At 40.4% G+C, this 17,459-nt stretch overlaps 1 protein-coding gene across 1 annotated transcript in view; it reads right to left on the bottom strand.

Moving 5' to 3' along the window:
- Nucleotides 1-2,364: 2,364 nt before the first annotated feature.
- Brinp1 (BMP/retinoic acid inducible neural specific 1) overlaps nucleotides 2,365-17,459 on the bottom strand; it is a 196,361-nt gene continuing 181,266 nt past the window's right edge. The window contains exon 8 of the mRNA XM_051163228.1: nucleotides 2,365-3,564. Coding sequence (XP_051019185.1) covers nucleotides 2,427-3,564 — 1,138 coding nt within the window. The 3' untranslated portion in view covers nucleotides 2,365-2,426. The remainder of the gene's footprint in view (nucleotides 3,565-17,459) is intronic.

Consider the following 17,459-nt stretch of genomic DNA (forward strand, 5'->3'; position numbering starts at 1 on the left):
GATCTGAAAGTAATCAGTCTGAAAATGTGTTTAAGTAATGGTGATTGTGGATGGTTGTTTTTCTCTCTCCTAAAGAATCAACATTCCCAGACAGGATTTCCGTGACACTTTTAAAATTTGTTATTATAGCTATTCCCTAAATGTTTCAAAAAGTTATATTTATATATTTGTCTTTTTTTTTTTTACCCTTTCTCTTGTCATCATTTTCCTTCTACTTGTGTAGATTTAATCATTTTCAATTCCATCTAGAGGGCCTCTTTTTTTTTCTCCTGACTATCAAGCAGAGTTTTATCTTCCTTGGGGCATTTTTCTGTCTGCTGGATTCTATCAGGATGCTCATCTTACTGTTCTACATATATATAAAATTGTTTTCCATGCCTGTCTTCTTAGCACAAAAACGTATTTTTAAGACAATATTTCTTATATTCTTTATTTGTTTACCAAATACTTAAAAGTTGTTTGTTGAATACCTGGGTCCACATGTGCTCTGAGATATTCTACAATGTGATTACTTATATAAAGAATTTCCAAGCTAAATAAAGACTGATTCTTTCAAAATCTGAGGTCTGAAAACCTATACAAGCATGGTGTAGGCAACAGATAATGTAATTGTATGCTAATTCATACCAAAAATGAGAAAATGAAAATTTTAATGTGCTTTAGGAAAAATGATTTCTCCCTTCACCTTCACTTAAAAAATGCAGAGATTCTCCTTTTGTACACTGGATACCTCCCTTTTCACTTTAAAGAATTATAGTTGGGACTCGCATAGCATTCTGGTGGCATGACATTTAGCCTATAGAAAAAAATTTTATGAAAGACAGATGTACATAATAGAAGAGCCAGTGTGTGCCAGGGATGGGGAACGTGCAAAGTGTAGAGTGAAATCTAATCATTAGATAGCTTTTATAGCATAAGCTGATATGGGAATTATTCCTTCTCTTCTCATTCAAGGAAAGTGGAAATAGGTTCTAAGAAATTTTCTTTCTAGGCAAGCAATCAGTGAACAGTGATGACTTAGACCATAGTACCTCTATTTTCTGCTGTACACTGTCACGATACTGCATTTCACTCTCAATGAATAAATGAGTATCCCAATTGCAGAGAAACATGTCTTGCAAGTAAGACAGAAATAAATATTGAGCTCCTAAGCTAATAAGCAGTCTGCCGAAATCTTCTGCAGAAGTACTCTGAGATGAGCCTGCCTTCTTGAGTCTCTCATTCTACTAAACCCAACTCCCTCATAAGAGCGGGTAGCTTCTACTGTGCATATATGTGTGGCAGGGGTTTGACACATGTGCACTTGTGCTCATGTGTATTATAAGTTAATCCAACAGTAATCAAAAAATACTTGGGAAGCCTTTTATACTCCAATACAATACTAAAACTTATATCTTTACTATTATTATTTGATCATTGGTTATACTCAAATTAAAACTATCTTTATTAGGAAAATATTTCTGAACAATATGATAGTATAATTCTTTTTGGAGAAAGTATGTGAACAGTTTTTCTTTACACAAGCCAAAACAAAACAAAACAAAACAAAACAAAAAACTATCAAACACTACCTTGGATAGAGATATCTTTTACCCTTTGGTTAAAAAATATATATAGGCAGAAAACTCAAAAGTGTTCAGAGAGCTTAGAATGTATGATGCCAAGGGCTAACTTATTAGGGTACTTATTAGGGATGTATTCATGAGCATGCTGCTTCCTGCCCCCCCCCCAATTTCTACACTAAGGAGTTTGAGGAGCTAATATGTAAGGTATTTGACTGTTCTATAGTTGTGTCCATTTGTATTCTCCCAAACCCACCTTTTAGCCAACTTCCATTAGCTTCACTTTATTGAGATATAAAGAAGCCATTTGGGTAAGACTGCATGGTCTTTGCCCCCTTCCCCATCCCCCATCAGAACGTCAAAAAAAAAAAAAAAGCACAAAGAATTAAGCATAAAGAGGGAAGGAATCTTAACCGAAGAAATATCTTCTTTATCTACGTCCATTTCCTCTCACAAGGAAAAATGGCAGTGTCAGAGGTACATTACATAATTCTATTTCTCTCTTTTTTAGTGTTTAATCTTAGCACCTGCACAGCAGAGGTCTTTACAATTCATTGCATATGCTCTTCCCTTCTCCCCACCTCCACGAAGCACCCGAGGCCCAAGAAGCCATCACGTCAAAGCTCCACAAAAGTCTGAGATCTTTCTTCATCACAGAATATTAGAAGTAACAGACATGCCCCACGGTTTTATACAGTTGCTATAACACTTTAGTTTCCAACAAATGAAGATTTTTCCCTTCCTTTCCTTTGAATATTAATTACATTTTACAAATCTGTGTGTGCGTGTGTGTGTTCTTCTGTTTTGTTTTGTTCTGTTGTATTTGTACAACAGAAGGGAAAGTCCATGGCAAAGGGTCCCGGGTTAGCAGAGTTTGGCTGTCATCTGGTCAGACTGTTTGAGGATCTCAGTGTTGTAGAGGTCCAAGGCATGATTCACCCTGATAATCTCACTGTTGGTCAGCTTCAGGCGGTGCTTCAGCATACAGGAAAACAAGTCCAGCTGGGGTTTTCCCGGGGCCACAGGAGGGGCTAGACGGTTAATTCGGTCCCGAATGTCCAACATGAGTAGCATCACAGATGAGGAGGAATAGAACTGACCACCCTGTGTGTAGGATTGATTCACCTGTTGCACGGCACTCCGAAGGAGGTCAGCATTGAACCGCAGGCTGTACCCGAACACCTGCACATCAGAGATCTTGATGTAGAATTGCCTCTTGGAGGGATCTGACAGGTCCACGGGGCCCTGGCCAGTCTCATTACGTAGGGTAGGTAGCCGAGTCCGACTACGTAGGTAGATATGGACAGTCTCAAAAAAAGTTTTCCACCGATTGCCCAGCAAGAGAGTCCAGTTGTAGCATTGGCTGTTTTGTAGACGGATCTTCTCCCAACGTGGGTAGCCAAATTCCCCAAAGGGCATGTTCCAGCCTTCTGAATGGCTTCCACTGAAAGGATTGACATAGACAAAGAACATGGGGTCCAGGCTGCTGTTGCGCATCTGGCAGATACGCATTGACATGCCTATCACCATGTGGATAAAATCCATGCGGTTCTTGTTGCTCTTCAGAGTGAGGGACATGCGCTTGCGCCACCGAGGGTCAAAGAATGTATCAAGGCGAATCTCATTGCTAATGAAGGTAGTGTGGACATAGAGGCGCGAGTCCATCTTCTGCAATAGGTACTTCAGTTCCAAGTCCTGGAAGTCCAGGTCGGTCTCAAAGCTGATGAACTGCTCACTCCGCTCAGAGTCCACATTCTGTGGTTCACAGCGGCCTCTGTACAACTTGTAGCCCTTATTACAGGAGCCACATAGTGAGATATTGGCCAGGCTGCACATGGCACAGCTGTTGTTCCCACCTATGATGCATGGGATGGGGCGCTGGCACAGTGTGGTGCTACCATGGCATACGCAACTCCTCTGGCTCTCCAGGAAGGTTCCCCAGAACCCATTCTCATTGCAGTAGAGAAGTGACTGGACCCTTGCTAGCCACTGCTGAATTGTCCTGTGAAAAAGAAGGAAGGTAGAGAATGTTAGCTACCATTGATAGGATTGTGAGGTATATCGTACAACTGACTATGCATGTGGGAGACTTGGAGCATTAAAATGATGGCTTAGGTAGTAGAATGCTTGTCATGGAAGTATGAGAACCTAAGTTTAATCCCAAATACACATGGAAAACATTGGGAGTAGTGACCAAAATTTATAATCTCAGGTTTTGGAAGGCAGAGGCTGGATGATGCTTGAGACTCACTAGCTGTCCAGCCTAGCCAAATCAGAGAACCGTAAGATCCTGTGAGAAATGCAAAACAAATTTGATGGATCCTGAAGAACAATGATCAAGTTTGATACTTAACTTCCATATGCTTATACATGCATGTGCATTTAAAGCCAGCTACAGTCACACCCCACAAAATGTGAACACAAACAGAAAGAGAGAAGCATAAACAGATCAAATATAAGAGAGTATCGAATGAATATGTATTAATAAATACATTGTCACTCTGCATAATGTCTTAAAGCGGTTGTATCACTCTCTACTTTACATGTCTAACACTCTTTGTGACCTTCTCTCAATTGAAGGGGCTAGACTAAATATTGAGTTGTTCATCCAGAATCTTTATCCGTTCCATTTTACAGTAGTCACTGAGATGTTTGTTTTAGGAAATACAGTGTCTAAACACAAATACTCTTTCTGGATGGGACTAAATCATGAGGACTCTTTAAATATAAATACACTTTCTGGATGAGAACAAACAATGAAAAAAAAACCCATGGGTAAGATTTGTGGCCTTATTATTATTTTTTTATGTCAACACCAGAGGATTCAATGCACTCCACATCTTTTGTAGATGAAGTTCTGGCATGCCAAACCTTGTCAACAAAAATCAAGTTTCATTGCATCATATTCTAAAATTCACATAGTGCTTCCATATGGATCATCTGGCATGATACTCATGGTGGCTTTTCACAACATACAATCAAGGTACATGTTCTTCAGTTGTCCAGAGTTCTAAATTTTCAGTAGTCTGGCATTTCTATTGCAAATTGTATATTTAGAGCCCCTCATCATTGCTTCTCCACACTGTGAATAATACTAGTGTCTTTACCCAGATTCCAGACACTAAAACATTTAGATGAAGACAGATACATAAACCAATATGATGCAGCAGAAGAATACATAAAAATATGTAAGGCAGTCAACCAAGAGACCTCTCATTTTTCCCCATTTCTGTGGGAGTCACATCTTGGCTGTCTTCCATGCTACAAATAGTGCTGTATATCTGTCTAGCAGTTTCTACCATGCACAGGTCATTTTTACTCCCAGCTTCTCAGCTGGGCCTACCAACAACATCCAGACAATGATTTGAGATTCAAATTTCACCAGCGATTGGATGAAATCCTGGTTCTTTTTACATAAACGGAGGTGACATTGGACCATTCCCTTAGCCTTTCCACTCAGTCCTTCTACCACACAGGGTTGTTGTAAGGATTACATGACTTTTTCTGCAAATTATAGCTTCAAATTTGGTAAGCATTAAGAGCTCAATAAAACTCAGCTCTTGCTTTCCCTGCAAAGGGATTGTCAGGTTTATTTTATAAGCGTGGCCATAGAAAAGCCAAGGAGAAATGATGGATTTATAGTCATATGCCCATTGAGAAGTGAGATCCCTCCCTTGATACACTGACTTTTCTGTGGGCATTATATATCAGCTAAACTTTTTTTTTTAATATTAATATTTTAAGTCTACATTCAGGGCAGTGATGGCATTGGCAATGGTGATGATGGAGCCCATATTTCATAATCTTCCAGGGCTATGAGGCTAAGAACAGAAGCCTATTTGCACCACATACCCTATGGCAGGATGTGTTAACAAACTGTTCTAGTGTTTCTACTTTTGATTTGTAATCATGAAATCATAAACTCCCAGTGTCATGGGGGAGGCAGGACAGTCTAAGGTGAAGAACACTGATGTTGTTGGTGAAAGCAGAACTGAACTGAAGTCAGAGGGAAAAAACACCCTGGGACTGGGAATGAGTCATTTCATTTCTTGAATTCTTAGTATTCTTTGCTAAAATGGAAATAGTAAAGTCTCTCTCAAGAGGCTGGCACGAGGGTTGCTGAGATGATATATTTAAAGTGCTGAGAAAAGTCTAGCATACAGCAATTATAAAAAAGAATGTAATAGAACACAGTGTTCATATCTCAAAGAATAAGCTCTTCCTTTGAAGGTCCTGAGACACTCTCTGGAATGCTATGATGACTAAAGGAAGCCATTTTGTTGTAGCCATTTGAAAATGGATACTGTTGAAATGGCTGCCTGGCTGGCTGAGGCTTTAAAGGAGTTACTTATCAGCTGAGAAAAAAAGGTGGAATAATTAGCTTCCTAAACTGTCTTCTTTTTTAATCTATAGAACAACCCCGATGTGGAAACACACACGCGCACACACACACACACACACACACACACACACACACACACACAGAGGGAGAGAGAGAGAGAGAGAGAGAGAGAGAGAGAGAGAGAGAGAGAGAGAGAGAGAGAGAGAGAGAGAGAGAGAGACCTTTCCCCTATGATATCCTAAGGCATTATGTTTGAATTGTTTGTCTAAGTCCTAGTTTCGCCTACAGCTCCTCAGGTGTGGCAGGCAGGAGGGGGCCCTTCTTCCCCTAGCACCTAGTTAGCTCTATAAATATAAAATGTTTGCTGAATGAATGAACAAAGAATATTAATATTTTCTTCCTTACTTATTATTAGCAGAAAGAAAAAAAAGCAGAAAGAAAAAAAGAAAAAAGAAAAAAAGAAAGAAAACAAACTTCTCCCTCTTCCCTCAGGATGGGAGTATTAGTTTTTCATACCATCCACCCACACAGCCTCAGGCCTCCCTGGTCTCTGCTTCGTGAGGCCAATCCTATTACAGCCTGGAGAACAGCAGGCCCAGCTTTCAGGAAACGGAGCAAGAATCATAATGAGCTGTGTGGCTCCCACCTCCCAAATCAGAACATTGACTGAATATTGGTGTATGAGTCATCTGATATTTTTTGCGAGCTGCAGGGGCCATCCACGCGGCTGCGATTGCGTGGTTACATCTGACAAGAGCGTTATTTCAAAATGCCTCTTTCAAATGGCCCACACTTGCCCCTGTCACTCCCTCTCCAAGTGACAGCACAGTACCCCATTTAGAGCTCTTCTGTTCCCATCTGCAAGGCATTCTATAACCCCGTAGAGCGCCCCCTTTCTCGTGTCTCATCTTTGGGACCCTTTGTCTGGACCACAGCCCCCACTCCTCCTATCAATGCTTCATTGTGGTGGCACTCTCAGAATCCTCAGTGGGGGAAATAAAAAGATGAAAGTTCCTGGTGATGCTGCTACAAGCAAGGGGGCTACTGGGGAATTAGGATTCCAGCCTTGTCAGGCAGGAGGGATTGGGGACAGAGGCCCTCTGAGACACATTAGCAGGCTGCATGGCACCTGCGTCTCCTGAGCTTGGAATAATCGTGAGGTTGTGGGCTGTATCAAAGGGGGCATTAATGGTACAGCACGAGGACACAGAAGGGAAATGGTGTGAAGGAGGGGTTTAAGGAGTGCTAGGCCCAGGCAAGAGGAAACAGAAGGGAAAGGTGGAGTGGCAAAGAGGAGAAAGGCACTTCGTGTCGCAGATAATGGACAGAAGGGTACATGGAAGCTAGTGGGCAGAATGTGATGTGTCACAACCAGAGTGAGCAGGATAGAAACAGTTTCAGCAGAGGTTCAATTACCATGAGTTACAGGATTAAGAGACTGGACAGTGGAGAGGCCAGAGGCTTGGACATGGACTAGTGATCCATGCCCTTCCTTTTATACAAGAGCAGGAGAGAGAGAGAGAGAGAGAGAGAGAGAGAGAGAGAGAGAGAGAGAGAGAGAGAGGAGGAGAGAGGAGAGAGGAGAGAGAGGAGAGGGGAGAGAGGGAGGGAGGGAGGGAGGGAGGGAGGGAGGGAGGGAGGGAGGGAGGGAGAGAGAGAGAGAGAGAGAGAGGGAGGGAGGGAGGGAGGGAGGGAGGGAGAGAGGTTATCAGTGATTCCTAGTCCCCAAGGTCAGTGAGCATTCTGTTGTTTTCAATACTTCATTTGAAATTACTAAAACCTGTAAAATAAGTTCATCTCATTTCCTGTGTGAGTGTTTACTGATTTAAAAAAAATACTAGCAACTTCCAAAATGAAATCAGCCTTAATCAAAACAATCTCCTATACTTCTCCATCTTTACTCTTTACTTTACTGATGGAACCCTAAATGAGTGTAGGGATTCTACATTTTACCACTATTATGTACTACTCTGTAGGATGGATGGTAATAGGCTTCTCCTGAGTGTCACATATCACCACTGTGGTGTGACAGAAGATGAGCACTTGAGAAATGAAATAAAATACCTTTCAAATACCAATCTCTATCCATTTGCTATGGATATATTTTGTGCTATACACCATAATATGATATTAAAACAATGAAGATAACAAGGAAGAAGGGGTAGCCATAAGTAGAGAAACAAATGAGGAGATATAGAAAGTTTGAGTATGTAAGAATCTATTATCACATGCCTTGCTTCCTCTGAACCTTCCTGAGTCTCTCTTTTCCATTCACAGATAATTAGGACTCTGATGAATACACAGGGAAGAGGATGAGGACGAGGGGTAGGAGGGACTGTGATCTATAAATACCATTTCACAGGCTAGCTGGTGACAGCTGCCTCAACTTTGGAGACAGGGAAAGAGCTTAATAGGCCAGATCTGGATGGGAGGGCATCACAATGCTCACACAGACCCACTGTTAGTCAGTCTCTGTGAGGCAACTATAACCATGTTTTAAAACACTTTTCTCTCTCCCTGGGGATCCAGCCACAGCATCGTCATCTTCCATTTGCAGCCAAATCAGCATCTTTTCTGTTGGATGTGATATCTAATTCATTCTGATAGAAGTTGGAATGAAGGGAGTGGAAGAAAGTGCTAGAGGGAGAGAAGGAGGTAAGAGAGAGAATAAAGAGTAAAGGGGGCAGGAAGCTGCTGGAAAAATCTGGTGCTTGATTGATTAGCACTCACTGTGGCTTCAGATAAAGTAGGTTGGACCACAAAAGCTGAGAACTTTTAAGAAAAGCTGTTTAAACTATCAGGCCGACTGCACTACATTTGTAACTTGATTTCAGTGCCACTTGGTTGGTGAGATGGACAGTAAATACTGGGAAGTGCCTCCTAGCACACAGCAGTTGTTGCTTCATCCTCACATCAGCCACATGAGATAGGATTTGCTTCTGATTTCCATGTCACTGAAAAGGACTTTGAAGCCAGAGAAGGCTTGTCACTCATCCATGGCCACACAGCACAGATGTGGCCAGAGTTCAAGATTTCTAAATATAATCTCAGCACACTCTCAATGATCATAATGTTTGTTGCTTGCCCTCCAAACCCCAGACTAGATACAAACCACTCTCAGAACCCTGGAGACACCTCAGCTGCTTCCTAGCAGGCCCTGTCTTTGCCGCAGCCAGGATGTTCTGGCAAACTGACAGGTCCCCCAGTGACACAGCATGAATCCCTTGTCATTTGGAGGATAGAGGCTTTGCCACCCAGGGCTTCCCATCCGTTGTTTAAAGGCTCACATCTCCCTTTCTGAACCATCAGGCTGGGGAGCCCTGACTGGGATTCCTAATTCAAGCAACCTCCCTGCTGATTTTAATTGGAGGTTTTGCCTAAGCTGGGAATGTGGTGCTTGGCCTGTGGCATTTTAGGGAGGATCATACAAATCTAGTGCCAAGAGGATGTTGTCGGGAGTGGTGGGGAGGGTATCTATATATATATATATAAACCCATAAGGCCTGTTTGTTTAATAAAAGTGTAATTTTAAATACAGATAGAAAATGGAAAAAGTAGGAAGTGGAATTTCAAATTATTCTTTTATTTATGCCTGGGTGTCTTCCTAGATGTTTCTTTGACATTGTAATGGGTGTCTAGGTAAATTTGCATGGCTCCACAGTGTGTTTGCAGTGTAGAAGACAGGTAGAGACTAGGAGACAAATGCTTACTCCTGTGTGTCTGCTATGTAGTGTTCTCTGTACACTGAGCATGTGTGTGTGTGTACATGTTGTACATATGAATGTGTGAGCATACATATGTTTGTGTGTGTTTGTGTGTATATGCACGGTCATATTTGTGCATATCCTGAAAGAATGATGCTGTTTAAACCTGCACATGTCTATAGTGTCAGATGCCTGGAGCACTGGTTCAGGGCTGTGCCAGTCTCAGTTATAACTAGCCATCCTGCTCAGTCTGTTCATCATTTTGCCTGGATACATATTTACCTTCTAATCATTTCCCTATTTGTGTTCCTTCCTTCCGTAGTCTTAATAGGCTGTTTGCCCTCAGTTTTTCACATGATGTCAGATCCTCACTGAGTAGCATATGAAAACGAGGAAGTAAAGACTCAAAAGGGAGGTTTATGGTCTCATGCCCTGCTGAGGACATTTTCTAGTTCAGAACTGTGGCCTTAAGGCAGTGAGTATGCTTACACAGGGCAGAAGTGAGAGTGCAAGGAGGAAGAAGGCGAGCTGGCTGCAAAGGGAAAATTCAACCTGATCCTTTAAATTAGGTTGTCAGAAACTTAATTGGGGAGGATTATGAAACAATTTCTGCAATTACACTGTTCTGTGTCTGGAAGGAGGTGACAGGCAACATCAGCTGCATATTCAAATTCTGAGTTTTGCTTTGGGGCATAGAAGTACTGAAGACAGATGATGGAAGGGGCTAGAGCCTCTTAGAGATGCAGGAGGGACTGAAAGCAGCAGGTGCTCCCACGTGAATGCTGTCAGCGTGTGTTTCGTCCTGGGCAGAACATGAGCAGCACAATAATAACCCCAGACCAAAATGCTATGGCAGAGAAAAGGGACTAAGGAGAGCCTAGTGGCCTGCTGCAACCTTGAAGTGAGACAACAGTCATGGAGGTCACTGCTCTGGGTAATCACAGGGTAGTACTAAGTTAGGTCAGAACTGCACTTTGCACCAATACTGTTTGACCTTGGCTATTTGACCTTGAACGTGTCAGTTGAGCTCTTTGACAATCATCTTCTTCCCTTTCTTTCTTCATTAGTGCATGTGCTGGCACAAATATGTTTGAGAGAGAGAGAGAGAGACAGAGACAGAGACAGAGACACAGAGAGAGGCAGAGAGAGACAGAGACAGAGACAGAGACACAGAGAGAGGCAGAGAGAGACAGAGACAGAGAGACAGAGAGAGAGAGAGAAAGAGACACAGAGAGAGAGAGAGAGAGAGAGAGAGAGAGAGAGAGAGAGAGAGAGAGAGAGAGAGAGAGAGATGTGTGTGTGTGTGTGTATGTACATGTGGATCAATGCACATAAAAACCATAGGCTAACCAGTATTTTCTCAGAAGTCACCAACTTTTTTCTGCAACAGGGTTTCCCATTGAGATACAAAGCTTACTGTTTAATCTAGGCTTACCAGCCACTGAGCTCCCATGCTCACTCTGCTTCCCCAGTGCTGGTACTACAAGCATGAATTAATGCCAGCTTTTACTATGTGGGTGTTAGTGACAGAACGCAGGTACTCACGGTTACAAGGCAAGCACTTTACTAGCTGAGCCGCCTTTCCAACTCCTGATTTTCAGCGTCTTATATGCTAAATTAACATAATACTTACCTTGTACTTTATCTTAAGAGCTGACTTGATACCCTATGAGTATATACAGGGGGAGCAGGTCCCTCTCAGTCACAGTCATAGGGGAGGGCAGTAAGGGGAAAATGGGAGGAAGGAGTACTGGGAGAATACAAGGGATGGGATAGCAATTGAGATGTAATATGAATAAGTTAATAAAATATATTTTAAAAAAGAGTTGTCTTGAATATGTGAAGCTTCTGAGAGTTTTCAGGGCAAGGAAGTTAAAACTATCAACCATTATTGGTATTAGGGGTAAATGTCCCAGGTGAAAATATTATTCTATGTTACTAAAACACCCCAGATGACTATAGTCTACCATTTTAGTTTCCACAGTTCTAATGAACCTCTCAACTAGAATGAAAGCACAAGGAAGCTCTAGACTAGACATGGGTATTATAGTCCATGAAGAAAAAAATGGTATTGAATCTCAATGAGTGCATTATTTAACCTTGAACTAATCACTTGTCCTTTCTAAGTTGCTGTTGTCACACAGAATGGAGTAACAGCATGCTCTTTGCAAGGTTATTTTGATGATCAGATAAGAGAATACATAGAAGCTTCGAATTTATAGTATGTGCACATGATCTATTATGAAAACAATGAACATGTTCTCCTTGAGTTCACACATTAAACTGTTTCTTTGAAACCAGTAATTACAAATTGAAAAACTGCAAGAGAGAACAATTTAACAAGTGCTGGTGGGTCAGTTAACTACTGATATTAAGCAGTAAAATTTTGATAGCAGCTGCTTCTACACCACCAAATATAAACAAATGATGGAAGATCTGTGAAAAGTAAAAGGCAACAAGAACTAAATAATTGAACAAAAAATTCAAACATTATTCATGGTATTAGAGTACAAAAATGTTTCTATAAAGCACTTACCACAGAAATATTATATTCTAAGATTAAACAATACCCAACAAAAACATTGAAATGAGAGACAAAAAAATGAATTAATATACACCTAGCTAATAAAACATTGCATTCATAATCCAAGCCATGTTCAAATTATTTGTGTTTCCTAAATCCATCAACTGACATCTTGGTTTTCAAAGAGATAATTTTGGGAAGTGAGAGCTTTGAGAGATGATGATGCCATGAGAAAGAAGAATGCATTCTCATGCATGGAATTACTATTGTTCTTCATGGGGACTGGCAGAGATGTGTCAAGTCTGCTATTATGAGAAGACAGTTACAAGGACCAGAAAGTCCTCCTCAGACATTTGTATGGATTTATTGGTTTATAACTCCAGGTCTCCAGACCACAGACAAATTGACGTAATTGCTTATGAGATACCTAACCTAGGACATCTTATAGAATTTTTAATAGATTAAGATGGCACCCAAAGTACCTCCATAAGAACAAATCATAAGAAAAAATGGAACACAGGCAAATGATAGAAGCAGACAGTTCATTTTACAAAATGGTTATTTAAAAAGCTAATAATCTTGTGACATTCTACTTTTGTTTATCATTAAGATGATATAAACTGAAATTTCAGTGATATACAACTTCAGACAAACAGCATGGATAAAATTTGAATTGACCAAAACAAAACAAACAAACAAACAAAACAATAACAAAACCAAGGGAATGCAACTTCATTGTGCAGGATGGGAAAAAAAATAAGTTCAAGCAAAGAGAAGAAAAGGACTCATACTAGGGAAAATGAACATATTAACATATTGTGTTAGCAATTCCACCTCTAGTATGTATACAACAAAACAGCACAGGTATACTAAGAGGCATGCATTAAGATTGCTGCAATGTTCCTTGCAGCTCCAACCTAGAGACCATACAAAAGTCCATTAGCACCAGAACAGATGTCTCCACACAGCCTGGAGTCTCCTGGGGAATGAGCCAACGGCAGCTACACAAAGCAATGAGTGGTAATTGCTAAGAAAAATAAAAAGGTAGCAAAACACAGATGAAAAGTTTGTGCTAATTTTAAACAGCAGATTTGGGCCAATGTGATGGCTCAGAGGTTAAAGGTGCATGCCACTAAGCTACACAACCTGAGTTCAAGCCCTCAAACCCATATGGTGGAAGGTGGTATTCTGACCTTCACTTGTGCACCTTATCAGGCATACATGCACATCTACAAATGAATTTACTAATTAGATACTTAATATTTTTTGCACAGAGACTGAGTTAGCCTATAGTAAATGTGACCATGAAAGGGCAGTGATATGCATGGAATATTTTAATTCCAATAGAACCCAATGTACATATAGATTGATATAGATACAGATTATATAGAAATAGACAGATATTTGTATAGATAGATACACAGACAAATATATAGGGCCCGGTATGTGTGTATATATATGTATATATGTACACATACACACACACACACAAACATGAACATGTGTTTATATTTTAATTTTAAAATTAAAACATAATTAAATCATCTTCCTTCTTTCGTTTCTTCCCTCAAATCCTTCTCATATACCATATACATCCACACCTTGCTCACTCTGGAAATCATGGCCTCTTTTTTTAGTTGATATTGTTTCTCATATAGGCACACACACACACACACACACACACACACACACACACACAGACACACACACTATGCTCAGTCTATTTATTGCTGCTTGTACATATATGATTGCAGGTCTTGCTACTTGATATAGAATAATATTTTAAATTCCTCTGTGTGTGTGCGAGTGTGTGTGTGTGTCACATCCCCTGTTCCTGGAGATAGAGGTGGATGTGAGTTATCTGATTTAAGTATTTGGAACTGAACATATGTCCTTGAGAAGAGCAGCAATTGTTTTTTGTTTTTGTTTTGTTTTGTTTTGTTTTGTTTTTGAGACAAGGTTTCTCTGTGTAGCCTTGGCTGTCCTGGACTCGCTTTGTAGACCAGGCTGGCCTCGAACTCACAGTGATCTGTTGCCTCTGCCTCCGGAGTGCTGGGATTAACGGCGTGCGCCACCATGCCCGGCGCAGCAAGTGTTCTTAATCCTTGAACCATCTCCTTAGTTCTTGATCTTGTTGATATTTAAATATACAAAATTAGTTGTCAAAACTTTATCTTATTTTACACTTACTTGGTTTGAACTTTTGGTAAGGACACAATAATTCTATAAGACATTTGCAAAATATGACTTTTAAAATATTCAGAACAGTAGCATTTAGTAGACTGCCATCTGCAGCAAGTTTATATAACCATCAAAATTTTCAGATCTTTTGTTTGTCTGTGTAATACTTAACTTTGATCTTCACATTATTTTCTGTCTTATGCTGGGTAAAGGTAGCGTTACAAATGCCATTTTAACATTATAAAAAAACTGAGGCACAGAAAAAGATAAGAAATGTTCTAATGGTCACTAGGACTTGTCACAACACTGAGACTTTAACTCACCCATGTACAGCCTGTATGTAAGGTTTCAGCGCAGGGAGCAACATTGGGAGATATTTATGAAGGAAGGGTAAGAACAAAATAAAAGAAATACCTATCCACAAGGATTGTGAGAACTCAGGTCCATTTCTGACTCAATCCCAGGAGCCTCTAGATTGTAATCTAAATAAAAAGCAACTTCCAAGCCTCAGGAAAAAAAGAAAACAAACAAAAAAATAAATAAAATAAAAAATAAATAAAAACAGTATAAAGAGACTGGAGATACTTCTTTTCTTGTCTTACATCAGGGAAGTGAGTCAGCTGCCCTATTTGCTACATGTGCAGAATAACAAACATTGGTGGAAATGGAGATGTCCCTGCCAGTCTTGGCCGTGATAAAGCCTGCACAATGTTGGGAATGAGCTTCAGGCATGCATCTATCCACAACTTATCCTAATTGTTCTCCCTTGAGTTACCAGAGTGTTGGGATTATTGTCATTATTTTTTGCTCCATAAATAGATAAGAAATGCCCAAAATACTTCTAGCTCATTGCCACATGGTTGGGGAGAAATCCTTAGGCTCGAATGACTGACAGATACCTGCCCCAGGCTATAGTGAATTTATTCGTGGACTTGAGCTTCTTATTGAATAAGACAGTTTACTACACACTAAGAATAAGCCATTGTCACCCAAACTATCACCTTCAACACACACACACAAACACAACACACACACACACACACACACACACACACACACACACACACACACACGGAGGATAAAGGTGTGGTTAAAGTAAAAATCTATCAAGGTAACAATTTATTCTGAAAGGATCTTAGATTGAGACATAAGAGCTGAACATCAAAACCAAGGATGTAAATGATGCTTGGGCAAAGTCTGGACCGTGAAATAGATTGGAAACAGAGAACAGAAACATTAAGTGATTTGCCTGAGTGTATACAAATTGTACCTGAAAGTCTATAACCCAAATCTTCCCTTTGAGACAGAATTTTCGCATTCCCCAAAATAACACTGTTAATCTTTCTTTAAGTTTCCTTAAAAGGAATCTTCACTCTTACCTAGGCTATTGTGCATTAAAAAAGGAAACCCTCTTACTCTTAAAAGAATGATGGACATTGGCCTTTCAGACACTAATTTTAGAAGTCAGAAAATAGCACTAGGAGCCCTGCCCTCCACCCAATTAGGACAGGAGTTTATAGGGTTCAAATACTCTATGCCCCCTTTTTATGAGTCCAGTGATTCTTTTCTTTTATATTTGTTCAATTGTATATACCATATATATCCTTCCTATAGAGACAAGAGGCTGCCTATGTTCTTGAATTTCAGCAGATCATACCACTGCTTTTATTAGTAAAATAGGGCAGAATAGATGCATCTTGTTTATGCACCTGGAACTGAAACAGCCAACAGATTCCACCTCCTGTCCATTGGAAAAATACCTCTTGGTGCTCAGATACTGGTCAGAAAAATCAAGCCATTTGGATCAAAGACCACATGAAGAGGCCCCCCAAATAAACAGTTGGTTAAAGGAAGACAGCCTTTTGATCATCTCTGCATAGGTATCATTGGTGCCTTCTTGGAATCTCTATGCCAAGCGAGCCACTAGCTTCAAACAATTGATTAACTGGTGTGGGCGGGGGCCTCTCCCAGTTACTCAGGGGAGGACATCCTACTGGGACTCTCGGGAAGAGAGGCATGGGAGAATGGGGAAATAGATGGATCCAGAGGATCCTAGAAAGCTATAAGAAGAACATTATGACGGGTGGATTTGGGTCCAGGGGTTCTGCTCAAACTATGGCACCAGCCAAAGACAATACGTGCAGTAAACTTCAAACAGATCTAACCAATTGACAGTACAGTCTCCACAGTTGAGTGTAGAGTGTAGAGTGGGGATTGACATTCATATGAACTCGGGTGCACCATATTTGGCCACCTCCCCTTGATGGGGAGACCTGGTGGCCCTCAGAGGAAGGATAGCAGGCTATCAAGAAGCGACTTGATACCCTATGAACAGGGGGAGGAGGTCCCCCACAAGTCACAGTCATAGGGGAGGGGAGTAGGGGGTAAATGGAAGGGAGGGAGGAATGGGAGGATACAAGGAATGGGATAACAATTGAGATGCAATATGAATGAATGAATTAAAAAAGACATTAAAAAACAATTGAGTAACTGAAGTCTAGTATAGGTAGAGCACAATTGCTTTCATCCAGTAATGAATTTCTAACTCACAGATCGACCACAAGTTTAGACAGCAATTCTTATTTTAAGCCCTTAATGTAGATCAATTTTTTATGGAAAAATAAATATTCTAACAGTATATATATGTTGAGCCCCAAAGAAAACTCTGTAATTCTTTTCTATCTTTTGTTGTAAGCTAACTATGCTCCTATATGAGGGAGAATTCTAATTATAACTCCTTTGTTCCTATTTGTTTTTCAGGATCCAGTCTCCTACCATTGTCAACATGATAGGCTGCCACCTCAGTAATTCTGATCTTTGTATAAATGACTTAAAAATAGGGAAGTTTTTCTGGGTGTATCTATTCTAATTACTTGTGTTGATTAAGAGAAAATACTTTCCAGGCCAGAAGCATCTGAAACTATGAAAAACAAATAGTATCATGCCATTGAAGAGGATGGGACAGTTTACAAGTATTGGACTGTGAGAACTATGAGCTGGAAGTGAATCCTAGCCAAAAAACAAGGGAATGATGGTCTGGGTTCTATAATTGCAAATAATATGAATAAACTTAGAAGTGCATTCTTCTCCATAGATGATAATAGATAAGGGTCTTCTCTGGCAGATTCTTTGATTTTTAACCCAAA

Source organism: Acomys russatus, chromosome 2, assembly GCF_903995435.1.
Source record: "Acomys russatus chromosome 2, mAcoRus1.1, whole genome shotgun sequence".
NCBI lineage: Eukaryota > Metazoa > Chordata > Mammalia > Rodentia > Muridae > Acomys > Acomys russatus.